The sequence below is a fragment of the Physeter macrocephalus genome, chromosome 4 (genome assembly GCF_002837175.3).
Source record: "Physeter macrocephalus isolate SW-GA chromosome 4, ASM283717v5, whole genome shotgun sequence".
Taxonomy (NCBI): Eukaryota; Metazoa; Chordata; class Mammalia; order Artiodactyla; family Physeteridae; genus Physeter; species Physeter macrocephalus.
In genome coordinates, this window is record NC_041217.1 from 41994434 (window position 1) to 42003477 (window position 9044).

The following is a 9044-nucleotide window of genomic DNA, read 5'->3' on the forward strand; positions in this document are numbered from 1 at the left end:
GGGATCTTCCCGGACCGGGGCACGAACCCGTGTCCCCTGCATCGGCAGGCGGACTCTCAACCACTGTGCCACCAGGGAAGCCCGTAAATGTTAGATTTTTAAACTCTGAATTTTTAAAATAAATTTAAAGTTAAAAATCTGGTAACTTAATCAAGATCTAGAAACTGATGGAAGGAATCATAACATATATGCTTTTAGAATTTATGCAGTAGTTAATAAAATAATGCTACATTTTTTTAAAAATAAAGAGTACATCTGAGAGGGGATTCAGAAGTGCATTTGAAGAGAATGGGAATCACAGTATAAGTTCAGAATTTTTAACTTTTAAAATATATAACAATGTTCTTTCAAGTATGGGAAGAAGCTGATTTCCCTTGTTATTCCCTCTCTAGGGATATACAGATCCATATATTTGTGCCTATCTAGACATTAGTCTGTAATCATACATTTCCTAGGATTATAATTGTATACCTTCCCTATAAAAACAACTTGTGGTGGATGGAAAAGGTAAGAGGAGGGAAGGAGCATTGAACCACAACTTCAAACATGGCAAAAATTTGTGGGTTTTATGATTGGTTTAGCCCAAAGATTTTCTCATGTTTCCATGAAGTTCTCAAGACTATGGTAGTCTTCCTCTATCAGCATAAGTATTACTGGTTCCCACTTGTATGATAAAGCTGCCCCAGAGAAGTGAAAACTAGAAGGTACTTCACTTAGAGGTCAATCATCTTTAAAACAAAGCATTTCAGCAAATTCTGGGGCCATACATGTGATGTATTATCTACACAGTGGGTTCCTCCCCAAAGAGATGATGCCCTAGTTTAAACTGCATCCTTTTTTGCTCACCAGGTGTTTATCAGCACCAGACATGGTTCCTGGGTCATGGGCCGTATCTCTGAAGATGGCTATCCCTGGGACATGGTGTTCCACACCCGTTTTAGCTCCATGCTCCGAAATGTCCTGCCACGAAGAGTTGTAAAATGGGTGATGGAATAACTGATGAATTGGTGTTTCAGCCATGAAAATTATGGCCTTATGCCTCAAAACAAGTAGAGTTACTTTGCTTTTTTATGGTATACTCATTAGTAATCAAGGATGTCAGAGGGGTTTTTTTTTGCAAAGAGCCAAATTGCTAACATGGTAGTTCAAACTACAACCTAACAATATGGGTATCATGTAGCTCCTGGATTTTGAATTCAAAATTTGTTCTGTATGCCTTTTAAAAAGTAATATTTAAGAAGATGAAGTATAAATGTTATGAACTGCTCCAGAAAGTAGAACTAGGATCATGGGAAGGACTTCCTAATACCCAGAGCTGTCCAACATTGGAAATGGCTGTTTTCAGAGATTGTGACCTTCCTTTCAGAGAGGGTGGGTGGGAAAACAGATCCAAGTTCTACATCTGTTAATTCATACTTTGCTAACTCTGTACACCATAAGGGTTCTTCCTGTGGGTAGCTTTTGAGAACATACTCACTGCCTGTTAATCTGTTATACATCAATGAACTTATAAACACAAGAAAACAATATGGATGTTTATTTTTCTTTATTTGATAACAGCCTCCTTCCCTTAAAAAAAAAAAGAAGAGGTTTGCAATCTTTCAACAAATGCAACGTGGCTGCTATATTCTGATATCTGATACATGTACCATGTATCCTTATTTTTTTAACAAAATGGTTCTCAAATCTACAGAAAAGGAAATTCCAGAAATACAGCCAGACTTTGCTCCACCATTCATGCTATCACACACATACAGAGACTCCACGTATACTTGGGATCAAGAAATATCCCCAAACTTAATTCTATGCATTAATTTTCACACTAATCCCTTAATAAGTTCCAAAACTAATGGGAATTTAACAAAGTTTTCTTTACTTACTTATGATCAGATAGAAATTAAATGGAACATCAAGATACTTAAAGGTAGATAACATAAAACAACAGAAATATCAATGGAATAATAACAACTGGAATGCTCAGGAATTGACCATAGGCACTGGCATTTTGTCTAAGCCCTTAGGAATGCCTCCTTTTTTGAAATGTGTTTTGCCCACATCATCTATGTGTTTTTCCTTATTTGTTGAGGGAAGAGATATGTGACATGAGAATAAAGTCAGAGAGTATGGCTTGGGGTAGCCCAACTAGTCAAGTTAGAAAGTTTTATGGATATTTGAGAAACCTCTTTATTCCCAGAGCCAAGCCCTTAAAATATCAAGAGAGTTCAAGACCCCTCATTAAATACTCTTTCTGAGTGTTTTCTTCTGCATGTTTCAGATACCGTATGAAAGAGCCTATACTAAGTGATGATCTTCCAAGTCCTATACTCTATGGAGCCATCAAGGTGAAATCAAGAGTGAAAGAGCTCACAGAAACTTCTGCCATCTTTGAGGATGGAACAGTGGAGGAGGACATTGACGTCATTGTCTTTGCAACAGGGTATACTTTCTCTTTTCCCTTCCTTGAAGATCCACTTGTTAAAGTAGAGAATAATATGGTCTCACTGTACAAATACATGTTCCCTCCTCACCTGGAGAAGTCAACCCTTGCATGCATTGGTCTTATCCAGCCTCTAGATTCCATTTTCCCAACTGCTGAGCTTCAAGCTCGTTGGGTAACAAGAGTTTTCAAAGGTAAGTGAGTGGGCAAATGAGTGGGTGAATGTTTCACATCACCATCCACCTGGTGGATTTTGCTCAATAACAAGTTTAGAAAAGGAGGTTGCCAACAAGAAGGCTGCCAACCTTGGCTGCTGTCACAAAACTGACATCCTAAAAAGTTAGCAGAGAATTCACAAAATAACCAATACTGGGATACGATCATAATAAATATCTGCAATCATTCCTTTAAAATATTAGAAAATTCAGAGAATTTCAGTTGGCATAATGTTAAGTAAATATTATTTTTTCTTGGACTAATGAGAGAACAGAAAGAAGGAAGACATCTATGACTCCTAGTTTTACCTATAAGATGTTTATAAATTCCTCAGAATATGTGCAAATCAAGAGACCTAGGGCCTACTCCATACTTAACTCCAAATTAACTCTTAATACCTAAGCAGCTCAACCTCACAGATCCCTACAAAGCTATAAAATTATTAAAATATTTCTCTTTGAGCATTGTGTAGCACTTTGCACTTCTCAGAAGGCTGTTACTATCTCCCTGATCCAGGGTTCAATTCAGCTCAACAAAAACTTATTGAATACTTAGCCGTGTGCTGGAACTTGGTAGGATAGAGAGAAATTTAAATGGATCATTTTAAGATAATAAGACATGTGCTTTGTCAGAGGACTGCATGGAGTGTGTGGAAAAAGAGAAAGGGTGCTTAGCAATAGCAGAGTTTAGATAAAGGAAGGGCATGTGGTCAAGGAAAACTTCCTAGATAACTGGGTTTCCCAGGTGCAGAAAAGGGAATCAGAGCACAGAGGTGTGATGCAAATGATGAATTATTACAAGATTCTTGACATTCCTAGAACATGAGGTGTGAGGCAGAGAGGGGTGAGAGATTATTCTTAGAGAGGAAGGGACCAAGACACAGGAACCTTTCAAGACATGTTAAGGAGCTTGAATATAAAATGTATATCAGCTCTTCCCAAATTTAGCTACACACAAAAACCATCTGATGGACTCTTAGGGACCCTGATTAAGTCTGGCCTGAGGACCTAGTGTCTCCATTTAACAAAGCTCTTCTGCCAGAAGACCCAATGAAAGGTTAAGCAAGGACCAGACATTATCCGATTTTCACTTCTGATAGATTATTTCAACATTAGTGTGAAAGATAGATTTGAAAGGCGAAAGGAATAGAGTCTCAGAGACCAGTGAGAAAGCTACTGTAATCGTCTACACTAAAATGTGATACAACCTCAGCCAGGCAAAGAGACAAAGTGGAGAAGAGAGATAGTTAAGAATCAAACCAGCAAGACGTAATGCTTGGCTCCATGTAGAAAAATTCGAGGAAAAGAGCAGAATCAAGGGTGACTTGATCAAGGCAGATCTCAGGTGGTGGAAACTGGGTGGGGAGCAGTGCTGGGGCTAGAGGAAGCATGTAGAAGAGGATGCAAGTCCAAGCAGGAGGACTTCAGTGATGAGCTCAGTTTGGGACTCATTGAATCTGAGATGTCTGATGACTAGCCATACCCAGGGAAGCTGACCATTCCTCAGCATGTCTGAAGTTCCAGGGACACCTGTGACAGGGGACGGAATCACAAGCACACAGTGATAACTGACATCAATCTTTCTCTATCCCCACTGTCCTACCTCAGTTTGTGCCACCCCTTCCCTCACCTGGTTTACTTCAACAGCCTCTTAACTGGTCTTGCTGCCTTGAAACTGACCTCCCGGGAGCCCATTTCCCAAAATTCAGCACCTCAAAGAATCTTTCCAAAAGGCAAATCTGATCTTGTTCCCCACGGCTTCCCACCACTTTCAGAATGGAGCTCAAGCCATCTGGCACGGCTTCCCAACTTCTCAGGCTCATCTTCCCTTTCCATCTTCTTCTCTAAACCCCCACTCCCACCTCAGAGTCCACGCTGTAGCCTGGTGATCCCTGGGCAACATCACATAGAACTCAATGCGAGTGGCGCACCCTGGAGTTCAACAACACAGCATCCCTGACCGGTATCTCATGGGTAAATGGCCAAAATTTAATTGTAGGAATCAATTGATTGTAGGAATCAGTTGATTGTAGGAATCAATCAACTAGATAAAGCAATGAAATTGAATCAAACCCACTACTCAACCAACCTTTTATTTTCTAGGCTTGTGTACCTTGCCCTCGGAGAGAACTATGATGGCAGACATTATCAAGAGGAATAAAAAAAGAATTGACTTGTAAGAATTGTTTTTAATTCTTTACATAGAACAGTGTTTCTCCAAGTATAGTGATCTAACTACTCACAAGAACCACCTAGCTGCTTCTAAAAAAGCAAATTCTTATACATACTACTTTAAGATCCAACTACTTAAAAATAGTAATTTTACCAAACAAGAACATTTATCCTTGACCTAAATTGATTTGTTTTATATGTTGCCCATGTTAGATTCTGTATCCTCTCACACTCTGTGGTAAAGAGGAAGTGGAATGGGGGCAATGGTGGTGACAGTAGCCTAAGCATCTCTGGAAAGTTAGCTGGAGGAACTCCCTTCAAAGAAAATTAGAAAGGAGTTGGTGTGAAGTGAAGGTCAAGGATTTACATTTTGTGATGAAGTGGAATGGAGTTCAATAGAGATCAAGTACATTGGAAAGTAGACTTGGGGGCCTTATATCACGTGTAGAGTTTATCTCACATTCAAATTCTAATTCATCTACTATATGCCAGTCAGAGTGCAAGGTACTTTAATAATTTAACAAGCAAATATTGTGTCTCTTCTGTGCAAAACACTGAGCTATGCTTTCATCTGTGTTATCTTGTGAATCTTTGCAGCAATCCTGACTAGTTTTACTTGCCAGGAGACTTGGAGAGTTATTCAAAACTCATTTATTCATCATTCATTACTTCACTTTTTCAATAGCTAATGAATACCTAATGTTCTTATATAACTTAGAACATTTTGTGAATCTGTCCTTTATTCTTTCTTCATTAAGGTTTGGAGAGAGCAACAGCCAGATACTGCAGACCAGTTACATCGACTACTTGGACGAGCTCACCTTAGAGATATGTGCAAAGCCAGACCTCCTCTCTCTCTTGCTAAAAGAGCCTAAACTGGCTGTGAAACTTTATTTTGGACCCTGCAACTCCTATCAGTATCGCCTGGTTGGACCTGGGCAATGGAATGGATCCAGGAGTGCCATCTTCACCCAGAAACAAAAGATATTGAAGCCTTTAAAGACACGGGCTCTAAAAACTTCATCTAATTTCCCAGTTTCCTTCTTGTTGAAAATCCTGGGGCTTCCTGCTGTTGTAGTGGCCTTTTTTTCCAACTTTAGTGGTTCTAATATGTCAGCATAATGCTTTTGGCTTTCATGTCAGTCAGTACCTCTTAAAGAGAAAAAAAAAGACTATAAGAAAAAATATTAAATCTAAAGTCTAAATTTTAGAGTTGAGAAAAACAGAGTGAGAGAGGTAATTTTGGAGAGTTAGCAGACTTAGGTCTATGTGTAAAACTGAAATTGTGTCATGAAATTTCTTTGCCATTCTACCCTTCCCTCAAGTTCACTAGACTCTCCAAAAAAGACAATAAAATAACACTGGCTAAACAGTGCTGCGAAGCCCTGGTAAAGGACAGTCATGTGGAAAAATAGTAGAATTACACAGAACGAAAAGCACCCATGGTTTAAATCACTGGAAAATTTTAAGTGTGGGCAAATATTAAAATTCCTGTGTGTTGTTTTTGATAGTCTTCTTATCCGGACTCTATTTGGTAACAAAGTTCTCAGATGTTAGGTCATGCGCCATTTGCTTCATGGGGAATCACTCAAAAATACTGGAGAAAAAAATGAGAGGATAGACTTAGAACATGGCAATGCTCAGACAGACTTTTAGGGCCTCACATTGAAAGCTGAGCAAGTAGCCACATTTCTTATATTTGTCTTATATTTTGACAGAAACACTGTTGTAAAAATAAAAATAAACATGCCATAAGAGATATATGTATTTATAATGTATAGAGAGAGTACTTATCATAGACCATACAATTTGCACATTACATGTATTATTTCATTTAATTTTCATGACAATTCTGTGAGGTGGGTGCAGCTCTTATACCCATTTTACAGATGATGAAACTGAGACTCAGAGAGTTAGGTAACATACCCAGGACCAGACAGCTGATCTTGCGATGCAGCTGGAATTGGAACTCAGGTTTGCTTGACTTTAGAAATGAAGACTTGCTCCATAATATACATTTTTACAAAAACCTCCATTATTAATCAAGTACTTAATAACAGTTTATTTATGATCACATATATGTTACTTTTGGAGGACCTTTACATAGAATACAGCATGCTTCTTACAAATAAGATATGATTAGTTTTATTTATAATATTTGGGTTACATTTCAGCTAGATCTAAAATTCGTTTGAAGGAATTTACAGTAAAAACTCCTATATAATAACATTTAAGATAATCATTGACATTTTCAAAAAACAAGTGTTGAGGAAGAAAAGTATATCTCCCAAGTAGATGAAAAGTATTGTAATGATTGGACCTTGTATTTAGCTCTAACCATACAAATAACCAAGGTAAAAAGCAAAACAATATTTAATCTTTGTCATCTGATAAAAGAAAGCATGCTGGCTTGTTAGGAGAGACAAACATTTGCTTAAAACTGAACTTTAAAAATGTCACAAGCAATTCAATGTCAATAGACATTGAGCAACATAATAAACATCTGGTTATAAAGCAATCGCTACGGCCATTCTTTACACAAATTGTGCTTTGGGAGATTAAACTGTGCCATAAGCCCAGAACAAGACCTTCAAAGAGAGGGAAAATCTCAGAGACTCAAGATTTAGACAAATTTCTCCTCTTATTCCTCCAAAGCCTTTGTGGTCATCACTCTTCACATTGGCCTGGATTTCTCTCTCAAGTGCCTAGAACAATGTGATGGCAATCCCTATCAGTGGAAGCTCTTTAAGGCCATTGAAATGACACCAGCATTTAAATACAAGATTTTTTTTTCATTGCTTCTATAAGCAGATTCCTTTGAAAAAAATTGCAGAGGGTATATATACTTAGTTTTATTGGTTAAAAACTGATTTCTAATTTTAAAGATTATTTGCAAGCCATTATATTATTAATAATAGTAATAGAATTTATCAAGACTTTATAGCAAAAGTAGGCAAACTACTGCCTATAGGTCAAAACCAGCCCACTACCTATATCTGTAAATAAAGTTTTACTGGAACACATCCACACCTATTCTTTTATTGTCTGTGGCTGCTTTCAAGCTACAGTGGCAGCACTGAGTAGCTGCAAAAGAAACAGTATGGCTCAACAAAGCCTAAAATTTTTACTATCTGGCCCTTTACGGAAAGTTTGCCAATCCCTGCTTTGTAATGTGCAAAGCATTGTCCTAGTTGTTTTTTCATAACTCATTCATCATTACCACTACCTGGTGAAATAACTATGGCTGTTATCCTATTTCTACAGTGGAAGATGGAGAATCAATTGTCAGGTTGAGGCTGAATCAGTGGGGAAAAAACTAGCACCATTAGGACAAAATTGTTACTAAATTTATATCCTTGAAAAATTTTAGAAAGGAGATGATCCCTTGAAATCATTCCAAGTATTCTGATATCTTTTTAAAACATAAATAGTTCATTAGAGCCTGAGATTGACTAAGGAAGACTCATTCAAGTCTATTCCTTTGCCTCCATACATCCTGAAACATGAAACTATCCTAGACTAACCATCTAGGATAGCTTGTTCCAAACTGTGATCCACAGAGATATTCTCTGCATCAGAGTATCTCAGGGAGTTCACAGAAGTGCAGATTCCTGAATAAGATGTAATGATAATTCAGACCTGCTGAATCAGAACCTCTGCTGGAATCTATAGTCTTGATAAGTTCCCTGGAGGATTCTTGTGCACATTAAATTTAGGAACCATTGGCTTGAGGCTTCTGAAAAAAAACAACAACGCTGCTTTCAGAGGTTAGTCCATCACTTTTTCCACACCTCAGGGCCAAATTCCTCCTTAGGTTCAGCCTTAGTGTTTCTTGCTGTACAATGTTTGTTCTTCTCCTGTAAAGGCTCTTAGCTAGTTACCATCTTCTTGCAAAATTTCTCCCTGTGATGGTTCCCTTTCACTAAATTTTATTTTAACTATCCTTTTCTAGATGATAGCTCCTTGATTTTCTATTCCCAAAGCCAAATGTTTCACATTTGTTCTTTGCAGAAAGATAAAGTTTTTTTAAAATAAAACTCTTGGACCATGATATGTAACAAAATTTCAAGTAATAAAGATTTTAAAAGCTTAACTGAGGTAGAATCCAGCATTCACATTTTAATGAGGATGGCAAAGGAAGATTCTTCCTTATAACTAGTCTTTCATCCTGGAAGATGTTGCTACTGACCTGTAACCCCCAGTATAGAGTGTTTGGCTAT

General features: G+C 37.7%; 1 protein-coding gene across 1 annotated transcript in view; it reads left to right on the plus strand.

Moving 5' to 3' along the window:
- FMO2 (flavin containing dimethylaniline monoxygenase 2) overlaps positions 1-5933 on the plus strand; it is a 13428-nt gene extending 7495 nt beyond the window's left edge. Inside the window, 5 exon segments of the mRNA XM_028488085.1 lie at positions 850-1049; positions 2276-2631; positions 4756-4828; positions 5583-5908; positions 5911-5933. Coding sequence (XP_028343886.1) covers positions 850-1049; positions 2276-2631; positions 4756-4828; positions 5583-5908; positions 5911-5933 — 978 coding nt within the window.
- The last annotated feature ends 3111 nt before the right edge of the window (positions 5934-9044 follow it).